This window comes from Euprymna scolopes, chromosome 32, assembly GCF_053919585.1.
Source record: "Euprymna scolopes isolate OS-2025 chromosome 32, ASM5391958v1, whole genome shotgun sequence".
Lineage (NCBI taxonomy): Eukaryota > Metazoa > Mollusca > Cephalopoda > Sepiida > Sepiolidae > Euprymna > Euprymna scolopes.
This window is the reverse complement of record NC_136513.1, coordinates 95,234,530-95,258,206: the sequence shown is the minus strand read 5'-3', so window position 1 is coordinate 95,258,206 and position 23,677 is coordinate 95,234,530. Positions and strand designations below refer to the sequence as shown.

The following is a 23,677-nucleotide window of genomic DNA, read 5'->3' as shown; positions in this document are numbered from 1 at the left end:
CCCTAACTACTTGACCTTCATACCGCTCGCTAGCCAAGCGGTTGAGATCTTGTTTAGCTAGTGCTAACTCTAGGGGGTCCCCCCCCTCCACCGCCCGGGTCAGCTTATCCTCTAAACGCTTCTTTGCCTTAGCCTTATCTATCGCGAGGCGTTGGCTATACTGGACAGAGAAGCGCCTAATTTTGGCCTTGAGACTAACCCACCACTTACTCCCTGTAACCGCCCCCACTAAAGCCCGCTGAATTAGCTCAGTGACCTTCAACCGGTAGTCCTCCAGCTCCAACAAGGTGCTGTTGAACTTCCAGTATCCGGCCAGTTTAGGCCTAGCACTTAAGCTCAAACGGGCCATAACAAGTTTATGGTCCGAGTGTCCTAGCAAGTGGAACGTGGGGCAAGATAGGAAGTCTACATCGCCTCTTCTAACTAACATCCGATCCAAGTAAGTGCTTGGATGGGAAGGCACTACAGGATGCCACGTCCACATCTCCCGCCCAGGATGATCCAGACGAAATCTGTCGACGAGATCGCACGAGGCCATCAGGTCAGACAGACTGCTGTCACACCACGCCGACCCGCTAGTCCCCCCGACCTTATCTATTTTGGGATCAAGGATTGCATTCCAATCCCCCATTAAAACTAACCGTTCCGGATCCACTAAGAATCCCTCCAACCGTCGAAAAAAGGTTGCCCTCTCTACAGCAGCATTGGGAGCATAAACAGCAACAATCCGAAAAACACTACAATTAACAGCAACATCAACAACAAGCGCCCGCCCGTCCTCGCCTGCGTGAACAACATTCACCGACGCTGACAGGGTGCGACTCACTAGCAAGGAGATTCCACGACTATAGGTATTGCCATATGCTGAGTAGACATCGTAATCGTTTATCAGCACCTGACAATCCCCGTCACAAACAAAGTGGGTCTCCTGGATAGCGGCAATATCTACCTTGAGGGACACCAAGTCTCTCACAACGCGCGAGGCCTTGCTTCGACACCTGATGCCCCTCACATTCAATGTAGCCAAGTTCAAAGACATGATCACTTACCTCAAGCACTGTCACAGACGGGTCTGAAATCCTGGGCAGTGAGGACATGGCAGGCCTGGCCAAGGCTGCCGGTAAGTAAATCCGATGAAGGTGATCCATCCTTGGCCACGCCCCCCACGTCCAGGGGGAAGGTTAGTTTGAGTGCCCTGTATAGCGATGGGTGTACATACATGGGGATTCTACCCTCACATTTAAAGAAAATGTTGGTCAGTGAAGGATGGTCCCTATCCACCAGCTGCTGGCCTGGGATCGCATTCTTCGCTGCCTTAATCATTGCCCACATTCCTCCAGTCCTACCGTCCTTGTTGACCCTAACGAAAGTGGTCAACAAGGGAGCGTCCTTGAATTTAGTGGGGTCTGTTACTAGGTCTCCACCGACTTTTTCAAAGTTTTTGAGTTTATTGTACCGGACCTTCTGTTGTCCTTTAAGGTCCGGAGCCGGTTGGAGAGGGTCTGTTTCACAAATCCTGCTTCCTGGCAGGAAGGGGAGCTTTTTGGTCCGTTCAGTGCGGACTTTGGGAGTGGGGGAGGGGACCTCTTTTGGTTGATGGGGAGGCTGAGCGCTTGGGGAGGGGGTAGCCTGCTCGTTTTCTTCTTTTTGGCTCCTGTCACGGGATGAGGGGCGGGAAGAGTTTCTTGGGGCCTTTATAGGAGAGGGGGAAGGTTGTTCGGGTTGCTGGGGTGTTGGGATCACAGGGGGCTCATCCTGTGTTGTTGTTGCGAGGGAGTCCTTCTCAGTCTCAGTGGGGGTAGGAGGGTTTGCGCGTGTCTTGCGGCTTTTCCTCCTCCTGGCCCTCCTGATCTCTGTTGCACTCAGGGCCATAGAGACTGTTGTTGTCTCTTCCTCTGCCTCTGACGCGGCCTCCTCCTCAGATTCTGGTAGTTTCCTCTTGTTTGAGGAGGAGGGTGTCTGTGTGTCCATTTTCTCCGTCTCGCTCTTCGGTTGTTCTTGGTCTTGGGTGACTGTCTGCAAGGATGGCTGTTTGTTGATCTTGCCTTTCTTTACGACCGTCACCCAGCCTGTCGGTGCCTCTGGAGGATTTGCGGCCGGCGCGGGAGCAGCGGCTTGATTTGTTGTCACGCTTGTTCCCGCCGCTTTTGTGGGCTTCTTCCCTCCGTTCCTCTTTGGACAGTCCTTCGCCATATGCCCTTGTTGTGTGCACAGCCAGCAATGAGGCCTCCTCCCTTCCACTATAAGGGAGAGTGTCCACTCTCCGAACTTGAGTGTGGCTGGGATGGCGTAGAATCCAGCCTTGTCCAGGACCATCTGTACTTTGTAGTCCCCGGTCATGATGTTTCTTAATCCGCGGACCGGGGTGACTTCCTCTACGTCTCCATACTGGCTTAGGATAGCCCCCAGTTGTTTGGCCTCCATATAGCAGGGGACGTTTAGAGCAGAAACATTTGCTCTCCTCTTGTTCATATAGATGGGTTGGAGCTTTATGTTCCTGCTCTGATGGCAGGTCCTGGACAGCCTGACTGCGTCTTCGGAGGTGGGGAGCAGAACATCCCACTGTGCGTAACTCCTTCTACAGATGTAGTTGGCGGGAATGTTCTGCTCCAGCAACACGTTCATCATGGTGTCCTTGTTGACGCCCGTCAGACCCCTTGTCTTGGTGTCTGAAGTTATCAGCGAGAGCACTCTTTTCTCCAGAACTTCCACTTGACCCGGGAGGGGTTGGATGTTGTTCCCCTGGGTATACTCCTTGTAAGTGGAGTCGAAGAGTGCTCTGTAGTCTTCGGGCGTCAACTTCCCTTGCTGCTCTTTGGGGCCCCATGCCGGTCCTCCATCCTGGTGGGTGTCAGCTGGACTCGGGTTGGGGGGCGTAGCTGGTGTTGTGGGGCTCTCCATTGTCATGGGCATTTTTGGTTTCGGAACGGGGCCGTTACCAGGCAAAGTAGGCCATTGTGTCTTTGGCGTTGTTTCGTCCTGGCTTGGTTTGCTCTCCGGGCCGCTCCCCTTTCTTATTTTCTTCCTTTGCTGGGTGGCTGTCCCCTTGGGGGATGGAGGTGTCTCCCCTTCTGGTGCCGTGTTCCCAGCTGGAGCCTTGGTGGGTACTGTCAAGGGTGTCTCTCCTTCCAACTTGCTTTTGTTACCACTGGCCGGAGAGTCACCCCTTTTCCGTATTTGGTCCTCTTGGGGAGTGTTGGGGGGCCAATCACTGTTTTCCCCGCCGAATAGTGAGCAGATGGAGGCTATTATGTCTTCATCCAGCGCCTCGGTTTGGTCCGCGGTGCTGTTTTCCTCCTTTTCTGTTGGGGAGTCGCCCTTTGGGGGAGCGGGGGATGGGTTCCCCGGTCTTCCTCCCTTGGTTCTGCCGTCCTGGGGTGCAGCTGGTTGGCTGGGTTCTGCACTTTCCCCAGCTATTGACTTAACGGCAGCTTTTTCCGCTGGGTTGCCCTCGTGGGGAGCGGTTGCAGGTGCTTTTCGGGGGGTCGCCGCGGGCTGCGGCCCTACCCTCCCGCTTTCTTCCAAGGTCGCCGCGCGCCGGGGCCCTACCTTGTTTCCTGGCGCCGTCTCGCCGGGAGATGCATCAGCTCCCTCACATAGGGAGTCGTTAGCAGTTGAGATGCTGCGCATTTGGGGTGACGTACCCCTCCTGCCTGGCATCGTGGCGGTTGCACTGGCCGCTGGCGCGGACCAAAGTGTAGTGGGGGGAAAAGAAAACCCAGGGGAATGGAGGGGGAGGAGGGGGAGGAGCGGACTTTGAAGAAATTAGAGTTTTTGACTTCCCCTCACGGGGATGTCGGGTTAGCAGCTCAGATCCCCCCGTGAGGGGGGAGAGCAGAGAAGAAAGACGCAGTGGGTGCTAGCGGGTCAGAGTGCCGCGTCGCAATTAAGAGAGAGAGGGGATAGGCATCCCTGCCAACAGAGGGGAGCAGAAACGAAGCACCCGCCCTACCCCACGTCACCCTACCCACTAACTTACCCCAACGGAAGCGAGAAAGAGAACCCTGTCTGCTCGATCCACTGGGAGAGCAGCGAAGATAGACAAAGTTTGGGCCTGGCAGGTCAGAGTGCTGCTCAGGCAATTAAGTGTGGAGAAATTAGACCATCCCCTGTCTCTAGAGGGAAGAGACCGGAACGAAGAAAAAACGCATGCAAAAAAACAACAAAAGCAGGTCTCAACTACCAGCTAGTGGTGCTGGTCCCGAGATTCCAGTCTCCCAAAAAAGGGGATCGGTTTCCGGGTCCAAGCTCCCACAAATGTGGAGTCGGTCCTTTAGGTCCTGACTCCCCAAAGGAGGGGGTCGGTCCTTGCTAACCAAGGTTAGTATGAAAACACCTTAACCTAGCCCGAAAGCCCGGTGGCGGAAAGTTTAGTAACTGAGAGAACAGATGGTATTTATTTGCTCCCCCACTGAGCAAATTAGGCACAAGGCCGTTTTTAATGTGAGGTAAAAACCAGCTCCCCTAAAAGGGGTCACTCTGGTTACCAAAAATAATAATTGTCCCAGTATAGAGGGTGGTATTTATTTGCTCCCCCACCGAGCAAATTAGGCACAAGGCCGATTTTTAATGTGAGGAGTGAAGGGAGGGGGAAGGGGAAAAGGGGACCAGCTCCCGAGAGGTGGGAAATGGGAGCTGGTTAAAGGTCAGACATGTGGGGTTGCCCCCACATCTGGTCTTTGCTAGTCATAGCTTGCAGTATCTGCCGGAACAGATGGTATTTATTTGCTCCCCCACAGAGCAAATTAGGCACAAGGCCGTTTTTAATGTGAGGTAAAAACCAGCTCCCCTAAAAGTAGGCAAAAAGGGGGCACTCTGGTTACCAAAAATAATAATTGTCCCAGTATAGAGGGTTTCCCCTCCATTGACTGGTACAAATTATCTTAAGTGCAGTATCTGCCGGAACAGATGGTGTTTATTTGCTCCCCCACTGAGCAAATTAGGCACAAGGCCGTTTTTAATGTGAGGTAAAAACCAGCTCCCCTAAAAGTAGGCAAAAAGGGGGCACTCTGGTTACCAAAAATAATAATTGTCCCAGTATAGAGGGTTTCCCCTCCATTGACTGGTACAAATTATCTTAAGTGCAGCATCTGCCGGAACAGATGGTGTTTATTTGCTCCCCCACTGAGCAAATTAGGCACAAGGCCGTTTTTAATGTGAGGTAAAAACCAGCTCCCCTAAAAGGGGTCACTCTGGTTACCAAAAATAATAATTGTCCCAGTATAGAGGGTTTCCCCTCCATTGACTGGTACAAATTATCTTAAGTGCAGTATCTGCCGGAACAGATGGTATTTATTTGCTCCCCCACCGAGCAAATTAGGCACAAGGCCGATTTTTAATGTGAGGAGTGAAGGGAGGGGGAAGGGAAAATGGGGACCAGCTCCCGAGAGGTGGGAAATGGGAGCTGGTTAAAGGTCAGGCATGTGGGGTTGCCCCCACATCTGGTCTTTGCTAGTCATAGCTAGTCATAGCTTGCAGTATCTGCCGGAACAGATACTACACTTTGATCTTGCCCAAGTAGCAGTGAACTTCTTTTTCTCGCTTGCCCAATCAAACACCATCTCTCTGGCGAGCCGAACATGTGACGAAGCGCATAAAGGTGAAACCATGGTAACACACACACACTCACTCTCTATTTTCCCGGATCTTGGACTGACAACAACTCCACATGACACGGGCCTGTCCCCCAACTTCTCTCTTGGATGCCACACTACCCGCCCTGGCATCCGGACCCGGGTTTTGACTAAGATGGAGAGACAATGAACCCAACATGGCAACCAGATTTCAAAACAGTACATAAATGAACTCTTATTTTCCTACAGTGTTGTCTCTCATCTTTTGTGTCCGTCCAGACACATGGACGCACGTTTCTACTACAAACTTAGACACACATACATGAACTCTTTCTCTTTCAACAGGTATAGTCAACGTTTCTACATAGGAACTGTTCCCAATAATAACCCTTTCTGTATACAAGTCATATTAATGAAGATAACCAATAACTGTTTTTAAATGTTAGAATGAGATTCCTTGTCTTTCTCATTTCTACAAAAAACTTTTCACAGAAAAGTAAGAACATCTTTTTTCATAAAAAAAATAATTTGTCCATAAACTGAATTAACATTTTTTTTTTTTTGGCTTTTTTATTTTTTATAACTTCTACCTTTTTTCTCTGTCAGCTTTTGGCCTAAACAGGGGTTGATTTAGCTGTCACAAATAAAACAAAAATCTATTTTCTCTCGCTAATCAAAACGATTCAGCCACACACTGACCAATCAACTGCCAGAATGCATTGATACCATCTTTTCTCTAAGGAACTTCTTTAGCCCCTTTTGGGAATCACAGTCAGCTGGCAGAGAGAACTCGAAGCATCAAAGACAAACCCATCTCCTTTCTCACTGCTGTCCCTGTCCAATCCAGTATAGACAATTTTCACTTGAAAATAACTGCTGGGTTACTTGCAACTCCCAATGAACTTTCCACTCCTCTTTTTTCTCACCTGACACAGTCCAACTTTCGACTGCCGAAATAAACCTTTCATTGTTTTGTTTTAAAAGCGGTTTTGTTGTTTATTCTGTGCTATGTATTACAAGGGTGTAGGCACACATCCCTAAAAGTCAGTTCTGAATATCGGCAGATCATTCTGAGTTGATTCCTAAAAAAAGGTTGAGAAATCTCCTCTCCACCACAAACAACAGGAAAAAAGAAAGAAAGTGGTGTTAAAATCGTAAACTTGTGCGAGCCTTTTCTAGTCTCACACAAAAACACACGTTCACCTTTCAAGCTATATTACTTGTCATATACACGCTAATGCACACACATGTATTCACATACGCGCACACGTACGCACATGTAAGCACACACGGATGACGTCACTTCCCCTTTCAAAAGACCACCGGAAACAAGTATAAAAGAAAGAGCAATAAGCGGCTTCTTCCTTTTTTGACCTGCCTTTCCGAGGTGGTTGGTCGGCGCACCAGCCACCGCCGTTTCGGCAGGCGCGCACACGCGCATACCTCACACCACTTGCTACTATGTGGGACAAAAAGCTATCAGACCGTACGTACACTTTATACGCTTTCTCTCTCCATGAACTGGATTGACATTCTCACTCTATCTCACTGTATCTCCCCTTCGGCTTTGGTCCATCAAAACAGACATGTGCGCGACGCTCTACTGATCTTAACCCTCTCTTTCTACAGGCCGGCTTGCCACTTTGCGTTTCTCTATTGCATTCCCCTTTCCTTCCACACGCGTAGTCGTCAACGGCCAAATGAACATGTGTACACCCAAGACTTTCATTTCTCAACAGAAAATAAACGACAAGTTTATTATATTCCAGCATTTGAGTTCTTTGTTTCCTTCATTCAATTCGTTTCATTATTTTTTCTTGTAGCGAGTTTAGGGTATTTATATATCCTAGTCTTCTACAAACTCTTTGGACATTTCTTGGACAGACCCGGAATACTTCATTGTTACTTAGGACTGGCTGATTATATACTGAAATACTCTAAATACCCATTCCTTACAATGTTTTTGGGTTCTTATTTAGAATTTAATATATATATATATATATATATATATATATATATATATATATATATATATATATATATTTTCATAATGTGTACCCGTCACGGAACGAAGATGTCACATTCCAAAAATCATATAAATTGATCAAGTAGTTATATATTTAACTAAGAAAATCAAATTTTATAAATAAGCAATCTCGCTTCGCCATCTTGAAAAAAAGTCAAGGGTAGATAATTCAACAATAATTCAAATGTGCGATTTCAGCCTGGTAATGCCATCGATTTCCTTTTAGGCCCTTAAAATATTTTCTAAATGTTTTTTTTTTAATATAAAAATAAACTACTTGATCTAGTTACCTGATTCTTGGAATATGTAATTTTCCGTGATACATCAAACATTTTTCTGTAGTTTAAGAAAAAATTTTTTTTTTAATTAGGTTGAATTCTAAATAAGAACCTTATATCCTATAAATTAATTCCAAATGCGTACCTTTACAATATTAAAGCAGAGAATATTGTTATCTTGTCACCGTGCATACTTCATCTGTATGTCCTGAAGTAGGATGTATGCCTGGGAGGATAAGCTTCTCGGGCCGAACAAACACTGATGTAAGCTCAAATGCTGGTGCCAGGTGATTATATGCAAGTAAAATGTTGTCAAAAGAAAATGAAACGGTGTTTTATGTTACTTTCGGCCTTCCATAGTATAAACGACTCTAAATAAATAAAACTAAAACTGTCCTTTATGTTTGTATGCTTGTTAAAAAGAGCGAAATAAAACGGTACTTTAAGAAGAAAATAAAACGGTGTTTTGTGTTACTTTCGGGCTTCCATAAGCGTAAAAGAATCTCGTGTTGTCGATATGGTTAAACACTCGCAATAATGGCAGTTGTGTGTGAAGGAGAGAAAGAAAGGTAGGCATGATTGTCGTCCTGAAAGAAAGGAGATAGATACAAAAATAGCAGAAATTAACCGTGGCTTTAATGAAATTAGAGATTCTGCTTTTTGGTTGGGGTTCTGGGAACTCGGCCATGTTGAGTTGGTGGGAAAGAAAGGGATAAAAAGAGAGAGAAAGAGAGAGGACTTTGTTCTGTTCGTGTTCATATTTTACAAAAAGAAAATATTTTTTTCTCCTCTTTCTTTATGGTTGTCGATTCGACTTGAACGCGTTTTTTTGGGGGGCATATAAAGACCCTAAAAAGGGTTTTGTTTGATAAACAAGACCTACAGACAAAAATAACCCTTTTCTAAAAAAAAGGGCTCAGCAAACTGGAGAAAATCCCGGATTATCTGAGAGATACAATGGACTGGTTTATGGGGTAAGCATCATTTTTTTTTTTTTTTTTCACGTTTTTTAATTTTATTTTCATTATTTTAATGGCCTTTATTATTATTATTATTATTATTATGGTACTAGTCCACTTATTGATTCGTGCTGAAATAATAACGTTATTTAGAAAGTCATTCTGAAATAATAACGTTATTTAGAAAGCCATTCTTAACATGGGAAGAGGAGGGTGTTTTGTACCTTACAATTTAATAAAAGCATGAAACTTTAATTAAACTTGAAAATATTATTTAAAAAATAGCGCGGATCAATAAGTGCACTAGCATCATTATTTTTAAATCTCCCCCCCCCCTTTGTTGTTGTGTGTGTACTTATGCACTTATGTTACCATACTATTTTGTTCAAATAGTATTTTTAAGTTAAATTAAAGTTTTACGATGTCTTTTTTTTTTTAATTAGATTGTTAGGTGAAAGTACAGAATAGTTACAGAACATCCTCTCCTTCTCCTCCCCATGTAAAACATGGATTTCTAAATAACGTTATTATTTCAGCTTGGTAACATAAGTGCATAAGTACCATTTTTTTTAAATTTATTTATTTATTTATTTTTAACTTCTATATTAATAAATAATGAGATAACTTCACGTGTGCCTGTGTGTGTTTCTTGCCTCTCCGTGACTACTTGCACATTATAATTATAATTAATAATAATGGTTATAATAATAAACAACTATTATAATAATTATAATGGGTACTTATGCATAGAAAGTACCGTACTAAAATAAAAACGTTATTTAGAAATCCATTCTTAATATGGAGACGGGGAGAGTGTTTTGTAACTAATCTGTACTTTCATTTGACAATCTAAAAAAAAAAAAAAAAAAAAAAAAAAGATCGTAAAACTTGAAAATAATATTGAAAAAAAAAAAAAGCGCTCTACAATAACACCTAATAAGTTTTCATATGAGCCCTACTGAAATAACGTTATTATTAAGAAACCCTTTCTTAACATGGAAAGGGGTGGGAAGTCTGCATAATCACTTCAAAATAAAAAATTTAACAAAAACTGGTAAAAGCCCATCCAACAAAATTTATTGATTTTTCTACCAGTATTTTGTTGAATTTTCTGTTTTTGGGCGATTATCCAGACTCCGAAGATGTGACCCTTTCATTTCGGACATTTTTTTCTTATGTAACCCTGACACTATTTTTTATTTATTTTTTTTTACGAACTGAATAAACGCTTTAAAATAAAGGCGGACCTGAACGAAAATCGCTCCCATCCTATAATTTTTGGTGCTTATGCACTTTTGTTACCGCGATATTGAATTAAACCTGAAAATCTTATTTTTAAAAATTAAAAATATTTTCAGGTTTAATTCAAGTTTTACTATATCTTTTATATTAAATTAAGTGAAAGTAAAAAATTGTTTGAAAACCCTCTCCCCATGTTAAGAATGGCTTGCTAAATATTATTTCATCATCACTGTAACAAAAATGCATAGGTACCTAATTTTGGTGCTAGTGCACTTACTGATCCCGATCCGCGCTATTTTTTAAATCGTATTTCCAAGTTTAATTTAAGTTTTATATGTTTTTTTGGGTTTGTATTACTGTACACATAGATTCGAAAAAGTTGTCAAAAAACAAATATATAACAAATAAATGTTATCAAAGGCAAGATAGGTTACTTTTCTACCTAACTGGATATATTTTTTGTGTTTTTATTCAATGTAACATGTTTATTCAGCTCGAAAAACATGCAGTGTTTACCGATGTATTAGAAAATTCAAAATGGCGGCCGACTGTCTCTTTAACACGGTAAGTTTGGGAAAAGATGTTATAAATAATAAACTAGACAAAATACTATTAAAAAACAACCGAATATGTCAACTTATGTCACAGTAACATATAATGAGCGAATTTCTAACAGTATTTTGTCTAGTTTATTATTTATAATACCTTTTCCCAAACTTACCCTCTCCGAGAGAGAGAGTCGGCCGCCATTTTGAATTTTCCAATACATCGGTAAACACTGCATGTTTTTCGAGCTAAATAAACATGCTACAACACTGAATAAAAACACGAAAAATATATCCAGTTAGGTCTTGCCTTTGATAACATTTATTTGTTATATATTTGTTTTTTGACAACTTTTTCGAATCTATGTGTACACTAATACAAACCCGAATACCGGTTAAAATTATGGGGTGTGGGGTTGATTCTTGTTCAGGTCTGCCAAAATGAATACTAAACAAATTTTATCAAAATAAACAATTTTCTAGCTAGGTAGAAAAGTATCCTCTCCTGCCTTTGGTAACGTTTATTTATTTATTTATTTTTTCTATAATAATAAAAAAAATGCCCTATAACTATTCTGTACTTTCACCGGTCAATGTGCACTTATTGATTATTCCGAAAGTCGTTCTTAACACGGCGAGGTTTTCGGAATAAACATCCAACCTTCCCATGTTAAGAACGGCTTTCGGAATAAACACCCCTTTGATGGTTGGACAACCCAACCAGTGCAAGTGCACGTTGGCCCTTACACAGTAATAATAAAAAGATAGGAATTGAATTCAAATTGCAAATCATTAATATAAAACAGTCCGTAACTGCACAAGTACCAAAATATTTATTATAATCGGGGACGGGGCGGGGCGGGGCGCATGTAGAGAAGGAACCGTGCTATTTTTTTATTTTTATTTTTTAAATAGTATTTTAAAAATACTGTTAAGTTAAATTTAAGTTTTATGGTATCTTGTTTATTAAATCTTAGGGGAAAGTAGTTACAAAACACTCATCCTCCCCTTTCCATGTTAAGAATGGGTTTCTAAATGTTATTTCAGCACGGTCCACAGTACGGTGTAAGTACCATAATCAATCGGAATATGAGGCAAGATAAAAAAAAAAATGAAAAAATTTCCCCAATTTCTCGCGGAATTAATAAAAACGGGGACGTTTAGGAAATTGCACCTCCCCCCCCACCTCTATAATCCAAAATTTATACTTTTCTTTTTTCACGTTAATTCCATCAATTCTTAAGATTTAAGAAAAAAAAAGGTAAATTTTTACGACGTGCTCAGTGCTCGCTCGACGCTCCTCCACTCCAGCGTATTATAAACACTCCAACCTCCCCATGTTAAGAACGGCTTTCGGAATACCCCCCCACACCAACCTCGTAAGTCGTTCTTAACATGGCGAGTTTGAGGGGAGTGTTTATTCCGAAAGCCGTTCTTAACATGGGGTCGTTGGGAGGGGGGGGTTACACTGCGCTGGGACAGGCCGTAAAAAAATACCAAAAAAAAAAAATTTGACATCGTCGGTGATCAGTTTTAAATTATAACGTTCTACTAAATTGGACACCTACTTTGTGACCATCACAGAGAAAAATATTGCGACTCTTTTACATGACTGGTTAATATTGCCGTCTAAAAAGGGGGTTAGGAAGGGGACTTTCTTAACCCCCTCCCAGCTTCCCTCTCGTCTATATTATACACGGATGAGTGGAGGTGGAGGGGTTACAGAAGGCTCGCACAGGTGGGCTGTAGGTGTATCAGAATTTTTGTAGGAACTTTTGACACCCTAACACGAAACTGCGAATAAAATATAAAAAAACTCGTAATTTCGCCTTTAAAAGTGGGTTGTTTATTTTCTTTATGGATTATACTTCCAAAATAAACTATTAAAGTTTTATAAAAAGTAATATTTTTTTTATTAAAAAAAAAAAAAAAAAAACAGTAATGAAATTAATTGAATTTTATGAGTTCAGTATTTTTCAATTTTTAAACTTTAAAAATCTGTCAATTTTTCTGATTCTATTTTTACGATATTTTCAGGGTCAATGTGAAACTTTATGCTCTTTCCAATAAACCGAATATAATATTTTAGACAAACGTTTTTTTTTTTTAATTCAGGCCCGTCCCCCCTTATTTTGAAATGTCTATTAAAAAGTAAATAATCAATTTATGTGCCAAAGTTTTATATATCACAAATTGATGATAAAAGATCAATAAATAATATATTCTAATTTAAAAAAAAAAGTTTTTTGAAAATTTGCCTGTAAAGTCCGAAGTTTAACCCCCCCTTTTTTTTAAAACCATGTTGTTTGTATTTTTTTTAATGAAACCTTGGTCCTTTCCCCTTTTAATTGAAAAAAAAAAAAGGTTTGAATTACATTTTTCGAGTAGTTATAAGCTTGGAAAGACAGGGGGTCGAATTATTCAATATGCTGAGCATGAGACCGCAAATCACCCAGGAATTTTTTTTCGGCGCTTCTACACAATTGAGACGAGATTTTCGGAAACCGTAAAACTGAATTTCACATGAAAACAATGGTATCTATGTATTCCTCGTATTAAGATTATTATATCCAAAAATTATGACAATCGATAAGGTAGGAAATTTTTTATTTAAAGAAAAAAAATAGAATTTGATGAAAACGATCGTAAAACATAGTTCAAAAGGGAGGTAATTTTCTGTTCGAATTAAACAAAGATGGCAGCAATTTCTCACCTAACACGATTAAAGTTTTTCTTTTTTGTTTTGTTTTTAAATAATTCGGTAATATTAAGGTAATTTCGACTGTATAATTTGGAAGCTACCATTGTAACTTATTAGAATTGATAAAAAAAGTTGAAACCATTTTTTTTTTATCTGAAAGCTCGATTTATCGACTATGAAATCTCGTTCCAATAATGTAGAAGCACCGTTTTTTCTTTGAATTCTTTACATTATTATTTTTAAATAAATTATTTCTTGCCTTTGGTAACAATTATTTGTTCTGAATTAAAAAACAAAAAACAACAAAAAAACACTTGTCTGCCCGAATATGTTAGATCAGTAATGTTCTATTTTAGCGTCGGAAAAAAAAATTATGACTACAATTATTTAAAATAACGTCAAGTTAATTTAAACTAAACAGAAATATTATTTGTATCAAATGTTAAAAGTTCGACCCGTTGAATTGTCAGATGTTTTTACTCATAACCCCAAAAAAGTTTTTTTTACAAAGAAGTCACCACTTATCAAGGCTCGGAGGCCACTCGAGGATAAGGGTCAATGGGAAAATGTCGCAGTAATCGTTAGTAGTGGAAATTTGGTAAATTGGATTACCTAAGGGGACGGCTCATCAAGAACTTGTTTACATTGGACTTGAAGAAGACCATATTGCAGTCAGTTGGAAAGCAGGCAAACAAGAGTTCCACAAGTGTGCAGTTCTAAGAAAAATGCTTTTTTTCATGGAATCTGCATTTAGGTTTAGGCAAAAATAGCGGAGGAAATTATTGACAGTGGTTTCAGCTGGAGCTGGACTGGTGTTTTTTGTGAAATTCAGGCCAGGAAGGGCCATAGATTGGAGCTCGGACAAATACTTGGCATGAAAATAACGATAAAACAGACAGACTCGCAACATCTCTTTTGTGGGAAAGAGGTTGCAAGGAAGGAAAAAGAGCCCCCCCCACTAGGCTATGCAGTCTATTTTGAACTCTGTCAAGGCAGGATAAGCTGCTTCTAGCAGCTCCTGCCCAGATGTGGCAACAGTACTCCATCCTTGGACATACTTGGCTTTTATATAAGTAGAGAATTGCATTAGCAGTGAGATATCTACTGGAGCGGTAGAACGATCTCACCATTTTTCCAGCAGCCTTGGCAACGGATTTGATGTGTTCCATTTCAGATCAGGAGTAAAAAGGTCAGACCCAGAAACTTGTCAAAACATGAAGCCTCCCCAAGATGAGAGCCATTCATTTCAATTGATGCAAGACTGAGATCAGAGTGTTGATGATGTAAAGATAGAAGCTTGGTTTTAGATGCATTTAAATTAACCAGCCACCTCTTTCCCCATTGCACAACGTGCTCAAGATCAAAGAAGAGAGAATCAGCGAGATTACTCGTTTACTTCCTTTGAAGTGTTGTCAGCGTAATTGTCTACGAAATGATCTTAGGATGTGATTTGTGAGATCATTGATATAGATCAGGAAGAGAGTTGGGCCCAGGCTGGACCCCTGATGGACTCCAGCATTAATACTGTGAGCTTCTGATTTCTGCCCATTAACCACTACTCTTATGAACTTAAGAGAAATGATTTAATAATTGAAAAGACATTTCGTCTATACCGTAGCTGGAGATTTTGTCGAGTAGACCATTATGCCATAACCTATGAAAGGCCTTTGATATGTCAAGGGCAATTGCCCTAGAAAGGTTGCCTCCGTCGAGATGTATTTTTATTGATATCGTAGAAAAATATATTAAGATAATATAACGAAAATGGCCGATTTGTTTATAAATAAAAGATCGAAATGCATTCTGATGGATTTAATTTCGTAATTTTTTTAATAGTTTTATGTCTGTCAAATAATTTATGGCGCTAAACTACACATTAACCTTTCATTTTTTTTTTTTTTTTTTTTTTTTTTTAATAATAAAAAATAAAAATAAAATGTCAGTTTTGCTTGAAAATCACTTTCCAATTTTGAAGGGTCACGACGGCAGTAAAACAAGTCGACCATACAAAAACTATTCTCGCTTCTACGTAACCTGGAATTATTTTGTATATTTGTTATTAAATCGAATAGTGAAAGAAAAAATAAAGGGAAATAAAAACGAATAATAAAAAAAAAAGTAAACATGAGCTCGCCACCTGCGCAAGCGGTGAATCTACACAATAGTATTGTGTACCTATTTACTATGCCTCCCCACGGGACAGAGTTAGACACCAAGGTCGTTTTTTAACGTGGAGAAAAGGTACAAAAATAAAAATTGTCTCAGTCGTGAAGGCTCCTCCACCGAAAGAGAACAAGATGGAAGTGGCAGCACATCTGAAGAACAGATACTACACTTTGATCTTGGCCAAAAGGGCCAAGTAGATTCACACTGTCACAATACTCCCCTCCCTTGTATTTTTCGTCTTTTTTTTTTTTTTTTCAGCGGATTATTATCGATTGGACACTAATCTACCAGATTAAAAAAAAAAAATCAATATTTAAATATTTGTAGGGTGTGTGCTCAATTTTTAATACAGCGCTCTCGTAAATCGACCCCCCCCCCATATTAACCATTCGACGAGAACACGCACCCGGGCACGGGCACCCCCCTTTCCTTTGGTGCTTATTCAGATTAACAGTCATCATTAACACTTATGGCGGCAATTAAAAATTGAAAAGAAAATACAGAAAAGTCTGTATGATATATACAAACTCGTTACAAAACGAAGATTTCATATTCCAAAAATTACGTAAATCAATCAAGTAGTTTTATTTAAAACAAAGAAAATAAAAAAATTACGATTTTACTACTAAACTGCATTGAACGTAAGGCTGACTTTTTGACCGTGACACTTCGATTTGAGTTGTACTCTCTTTTTTTATTTCATCGTATTTAATCATGGCCGACGAAAACACTACGATAATAAATAGGTATCTTAAAGATTTTAACGTTTACAGAGAATACCGTGTCGGTCCCGGAAATGACCGGAGCGGAGCAGCTTATAATTTGAAAGCCGCGAAAAAATGTAAAAATTGACACGCTAGGGTAACAAAAAAAAAAAAAAAAATGAAGTCAATATAGTTTTAGGAAAAAAAGTTGAAAAAAGCCCCCCCCCCCCCCCCCAAAAAAAAAGCTTTCAACTTGTAAAGTGCTTTCGACTATTTCCGGGACTGACTTGGGATTCTCCTCAATACTCTAGTCTGACTGCGTAATCCTCTGCATACCCATTAATTATAAATACCTTTCTTTCACTGTATTAAAAATTGTCATAATAGGCTTTATAACAGCTTGCTTATAAAAGAACTTTATGTTTTTATAAAAACCGTATATTTTATGGCATTTTCATTTGAAGTGAACAAATTAAAATTTGTATGACTATTTCTCGTCCCGATGTGACTTTTACATTTTTTCACTGTTGTATTAATTTTTTTTCTGGAAATAAAACTACAATAATATAAAATAAAACGAAATTTTAAAAATTATAAAAAATGGTTTAGTTTTACAATCCAGTTATATGAAAAAGTTGCATATATAGCAAATATATAATAAATGGGGTAGAAACGCACCCAATAAATGTTACCGTGACATTTATTGGGTGGGTTTCTGCCACCATTTTGTTTTATTTCTTATTTTTAAATCATTGTGAAGACTTCAAAGATGTAAAGAGACAATGCGGCCATTTTTTTTCTTGTTCTCCCGTAGTGCTCAACACCACTTGTTTTTCTTTTCTAAGCGAATAAACATTTTACATTGAATAAAAACTTATTCAGTTCGGTAGGAAAGTAACTTATCTTGCTTTGATCATATTTATTTGTTATATATTTATTTTTTGACAACTTTTTCGTATTTCGTACCTCTGTGGATTTTAAAACAAAATATTTCATTACGAAATTAATCCACCGGAATGCATTTTGGTGTTTGTTCCGTTCAGTCATTGTCCTATTTTGCTTTTTATGCTTTTATTTCGTAATATTTTTTGGTTTTTAATTCCGCAACAAATTTGGGAGAATTTTTTGTCTCGCATCATATTGCGTTACAAGTATGCGTTTCGTTTTTTCAAAATTATGAAATTTTTGTAATCGGTTAAGCAGAACAGGCGATTCGAAGTCTGCAGCAAACAGTGCCAGATGACAGTTCCGGGCAAAACCTTTGTAAACATCGGGGGACGTACCTTCAAGATAACGATTTTTTTTTTTTTTTTATAAAAACAAATTCAAAACGATAAAAGTAACATTTTATGCAAAAAATAAATATAATGCAAATTTGTTTTTTAATAGGCAATGCTTGCTGCCGACTTCGAGTAGCCGGTTCTTCTGCTTCCCCGTTTTGGCGTTTTAATTTAACAAAAATATCAAAGTTACGATTTTGTAATGAATTTTTATTTCCACTTGCTAACAGATGAGTAACTGGTGTCTACCTAGATAGAATCCCTTCTGATTAATTATCTACGTCTTTAGATAACGTGAACTCGTTCGCAGATAACGTATTATTATAATTCCCCTCTCCACAAATTTCATAATGAACTGTTATTGCAAAAAAGAAAAGAATTGGATTTTTACGGTATCTTTTGTTTATTAAATCATTATATAGAAGTACAGAATGGTTACCCCCTCCCACACCTTTCCATGTTAAGAATGGCTTTCGAAATGTTATTATATAGAAAGCCATTCTTAATGTTGGGAATTAATAATCACCCATTGCCCGGATTGAATGAGCAACATTGATTTTCTGTCTCGGCCAATAAAACCCTACTTTTTTTTTTTTTTTTTTTTTAATGTAATTTTATAGAATCGCCACCCATTCCATCTCCATGTTTTTGGAGAGGCGGACAAAGTTAGTGCTAAAATTAAAGGGATGTTTTTCGTATTGATCCTACACTCTATCAGCATTCACCTTTTTAAACTGACGACTTTTGGAGGTTTTCTGGTATGCTGACAACGAATATCACATTTAAATTTGGGGCAGACAAGTAGAATATTAAGACCTCTTTTTCCCCTATGTAATCATTGTTTTTACTGATGGACATCTTTTTTTTCCCAACTGAACAAATACTAATGCACATGCATGTTACAACCACTCTCCTACTCTCCATGTTAAGAATGGCGAACACAACTAATATTTGTCAATACATTCGAAAAAAATGTCTTGATGTCCAGAAAATTACTTCTCTGTGCAAAAGTTAAATGCGATATTCGTTTCCAGCATACCTCAAGCTGTCATTTTAAAAGTGAGTGTTAAAGTGGGAAGAAAGTGAAAATGTTAACTATTTTTTTTATTGTTTTTTTTTATTGTTTTTTTTTATTGTTTTTTTTTATTGTTTTTTATTTTTTTTATTGTTTTTTTTTTATTGTTTTTTTTTATTGTTTTTTTTTATTGTTTTTTATTATTGTTTTTTATTTTTTTTTTATTGTTTTTTATTTTTAAAAAAATTTTTATTTTTAATTTTTTTTATTATTTTTAATTTTTTTATTAAAATAAATTTAAGTGTGATTTCGTTTATGGATGCCAGGTGTAAACGCAGACCTCAAAATATTGTCAACCTTTTTTATCAAAACGAAATATCTACGTAGATGCAGTTTTAGAATGTATATAGTAATGAGTCCATCTCCCAAAATCTTGGAGTTCGGGTGATTGTGCAGTATAGTTAACAATATAAAGGGGTGAAATAGATAACAAATAACTGTTACCAAATGCAAGAAAACTTATATAACTTTCATGCGTTTACTGATTGTAAGCAGAACTTCATACTGTTTTTTTTTCTTTAACAAAGGTTGTTTAAAAAAAAATCTGATGAAATTTGAATGTTTATTATCTTTAAAATTTGGTGCAAATTTAGAATTACACTTATAAAAAAAATACCGAAAAATCTTTGTCATATTCTAAAAATCACTTAACTTTCTATTTGGTTAGTAAACAAAAATATTTAGTTGTCAAAGGTCCACTAAGATAAAAAATTTTCCTGTAGAGCCCTGGTAAGATTCATTATCTATGTATTTGTTAGCGTTACTTTTACTTGGCCAAACCAACATGATTTCTATCATGATGTCTATTTTTGCCGAAACTTCATTGTGACTTTCAGGCTTTATTGTTTACTAGTAGGTTGCCCGGCATTGCCCAGTCATAAAATACACATAAATATTATATTTTTAGCTAATGCAGAATTCTTGCCATATATATATATAATAATTTGATTGCAGAAATTTCCCTCTGAACTAAAGGTTTGCTCCAAAAGACCACATAAAAAATTATTATGTCTACACTATTAGGAAGTATATTATGTAACTTTTTAACGCCATCTTGCACACATTTATCCGCTATATTAAAATCTTACATTCCAACCTAGGAGAAATATCATCACTGTCGCAAAGCAATGGAAGCACCTGTTATTTTTCCCTCTAAATAAAAAGTACTACTCTCACTCCCACTGAAGACCGGGTAAAAATATACACAATATAAATATATTGCTCTGACATCCTTATTAACTACATTATACAGTGATAGACATATTACTACCTTTTACAATTCAAAATAATTTCTCCCTACTTACATTCCAGGTATTATCATTGGCTGGGAACGTAAAAATTTGTTCTTCCGGATTACACACATTGATACTAAAACCAAACATTTAAAATCTCCACCAACATGGCCTCTACATCTACACGGATCAATATTTTTTCTGAATATTAAACTAGAACTCTCATAATCATAACTATACATAGTTACACCCTCACATTTAACTACACACACATTATGGCCACACATTATTTGTAAAAATATACTTTTCTATCGTTGCATTTTCGCGAGGTTAAAGACGAATTTTAGCATTACCTTACCAAAACATTTACTTTTTCCTTACCAAAAAAGTATTCGTAATAAAACTTTAGAAATAAGTTGCCTGATCTTCTTTCCTAACTGTTTACATCTCTTTTTTTTAATGTTTGCTTTCAGTGTCCTAACTTATGAGATGACAAAATAAATGAATCCTTGTAAACAAGACAAACTTTCTTTTTTACATGTTTGGTTTCAGCGTCTTGAATTATTAGATGACTTAATGAATTAGTAAACGCGACAAACTTTTAAAAAAAATTAATTTTGGGGTCTAGTTTCAGCGTCCTAAATTATGAGATGAGAAAATGAACAAATATTAGTAAACAAGACTAATTTTCTTTTTGGAATGTTTGGTATGGGCGTCCTACATTATGACATGATAAATTGAACAAAACTCTTCCGACTCACAGGATGGGGGTGTCTATTCTGAGAGCTGTTCTTAATATGGGGATGTTATGGGTTATCAGAGAAGGTTGGAGGTGTCCATTCCGAAAGCTATTCTTACCATGAGGAGTTGGGGGGGGGGGCAACAGCAATAGTACTTCACTGTTTTTTATACAGCATTTTCTTTCTCTTTTTTTATAGATTTTTACCTTAGATCCACCTACACACTTTCCTTTTAAAGTGACAACTTTTATTGGTTTTCCTCTATGCTGATTAAGAAAATCTAATTATATTTAGCCGGATGCAAGTAATTTTCGACATATAAAGCCTGTATTATGCACTATGTATATACCTGGCCGCCAGATTAGTATGCACGGGTGAGAATCAAATCTGATTATATCCAACCGACACTGGCACCCCCTAACTTGTTCCTTGGTTTATAGTATTTGCGCATGTAGATCTTGACACCAACTATCAATGTAAAATTTGTAGCAAATATTTTGACAGTCACTCCTGTAGAATAATCAAAAGAACTGTAGTAGACAATAACACACAACAACAACACACAATAATAATAACAGCAACACTTACCAAGGGTCCAGCTTATGCACAAGACAATATTTATTTGCATAAATATATAAACAAAATGTGGCACAAGGCCAAAAATAGGGGGGGGTAATGTGGACCTATCTAACATAAAGTTAACTTAACTAGACTCTTTCACCAGAATACCAGAATCACTCTATGGGAATCCTAATTATAACCCGAAAAATGATATATACATGATGTGGGGGGGTTGGGACTAAAAATTTTATATACAAAAAAGAAAGAAATATTTACAATGAAAAAAAATAGTAGTTAGTAAAAGAGCCCCCCACTACTAATTGTGGCAGATAGAAAGCTTTGTGAGTCGAAAAGACGCAGGTCCACACAAAAACTGACTTTATTGAATAAACAGTACAAAAACGACCTGCATCACTGACAAAGCAATCCATCCGTCACCTAATTGGGGTCGGAAATGGGGATTATCGAACCTAAGGTGGGGGGGAAAAAAAGGGGGGGGACAAGGGCAAACTAAAAGAGGGACTGGGACGATGAACACATACATACTCTAGCTAAGCTAAAAAATCAAACAATAAAGCCTAACTAACCTATACTAAACTAATCAGTCCGATACTGATGTCTTGTTAGTTCAGGACACCCAAAATCCTTTTTGACCTAAATCAAATCAGAAACGAATTCAAGGCCAGCTCCAGTCACTCTACACAGTCGCGAAGCTTTCACCCACCTTTCGTTGAAATTCACAGGCTGGAGTTTCACGTTCTCCAGCTTAATTCGCATTTTCAACCGATGCTTGAACATGAGAACAAGCTGGGGAGCAGTGAAGGTCTCATCTCCGTAAACCTCCTTCTGTCGTGTCGACCAAATCACGCCTCTCATAACAGCTAGCAAACACAGAAAAACATAACGTTCCTCTTTCTTCATACTCGGCGCCCAATTGCAGCACGGGGAAACCGCATCCAGTACAAAAAAACGCCCGTTTAGTATGCGAACCGTGAAGCTCTCAACTAACTCGCGTAACGGTCGAACGATAGCGCAGCGGAAGAAAGCATGGCTTAGGTCTTCCTTCCAATCTCCGCATCGGACACAACTAGGTGTCATTGTAAAACCCGCTATGAAAAGATTTTTGTGAACCCAGAGGGCATCTCGGATTACCAGCCAGGTGAGCGATGCCTCGTAGTTATCGAAACAGCTCATCCCGGGCGCCCAAGGCCATATCGAGCGACGCTCCTCATTCGTGAAACCGAACTCCTCAATCTTTTCGTCTCGGACAGATCCCCTCACTAAAACCCTATATAGCGCTTTGCGAGACAACAGCTGGGTGTCAGAGAGGCTTTCATTCACCCGTTGAAGGAACCTCAACGCCTGTCAACACTCGTAATAGAAATGGCATTCGTTTCGGGGCCTCCTGCGTGCCTCCCCCTCAGCCGAATGCACACTCTCCAAAGCTGGAAAGGCTTTCTTAGTGTCTTCCATCCAGAAGACACCGTTCCCTAAGTCAGGTGTACACATTCGGTCCAGGTATATCAGCCTTAGAGTGTGTCTACGTATTTTGATATTAGGCATACCCAGACCGCCTTCAGACGAATGCAGGCAACAGATCTCCCGAGCAACCATGGCTTGCTTTCCGCGCCATAAGAACGCGAAAAGAACACGCACTAGTTCAAGTAGTGAGGACTCCGGGAGTGGAAGCACTGATAGACGGTATAGGATCAGGGGGTAGATATGAGTATTGCATACCTCTGCCCGACCCTTTAAAGTTAGATTTCTCAAAGACCACAAATGAGCTGTGGTCTTGACCGCTTTCAACACTTCCGACCAATTTTTCTCCAGCTGGACACCGGGGCCAAACCAGACGCCGAGTAGCTTGCAGGGCCCATCAGTCCAGCCAAAGGGCCCCTGAAGGGGCATTCCCCTCCAGGCACCAACACATAAGCCAATAGACTTAACGTGGTTGATTATGGCCCCTGTTACCCGTGCATACCGTCTTGTTTCCATGTCGACGACTCTAATCTCGGCATTGCTCGTTACAAGCACAGTCACGTCGTCGGCATAGGCGGTATACTTTACTGGGGTAGAACCACCTGGCAAAGTAATCCCGCGAAGGACCGGATTCACCCTAAGCTGGCGCAAAAAGGCCTCAAGCGCGATGACATACAGCATGGGTGATAACGGACAACCTTGACGGATAGATCTTGTTAACCTGAAGGGCTTCGATCTCACCCCATTCACCTCCACCATAGCACCGGGGTTAGCATACAAGAGGCGAATCCATGAGCGAAACTGGGGTCCAAACCCAGCCGAGCAAAGAACAGCCCCTAGGTAACGATGGTCCACCCTATCGAATGCTTTGGACTGATCTAAATTGATCAGCGCGGCTTCTGTGTCGACTTTCTCTATGATCAAGCGTATCGCATGCGAATTATCTTGAATCGTCCGGCCCTTAACAGAACACGTCTGTTCGGGACTTATGAGACGATGTAAAACAACCTGCAGACGATTTGCTAAGATCTTGGCCAAAATCTTTAACTCTATGTTTAACATCGTTAAGGGCCGGAAATTGCTAATCCCATCCCCTCCATTTTTATCTTTGCGAAG

General features: G+C 39.3%; 1 protein-coding gene across 1 annotated transcript in view; it reads left to right on the top strand.

The window, feature by feature from the left end:
* Window positions 1–8,337: 8,337 nt before the first annotated feature.
* Window positions 8,338–23,677, top strand: part of LOC145256509 (MOB kinase activator 2-like) — a 151,736-nt gene continuing 136,396 nt past the window's right edge. The window contains exon 1 of the mRNA XM_080115481.1: window positions 8,338–8,851. Coding sequence (XP_079971607.1) covers window positions 8,835–8,851 — 17 coding nt within the window. The 5' untranslated portion in view covers window positions 8,338–8,834. The remainder of the gene's footprint in view (window positions 8,852–23,677) is intronic.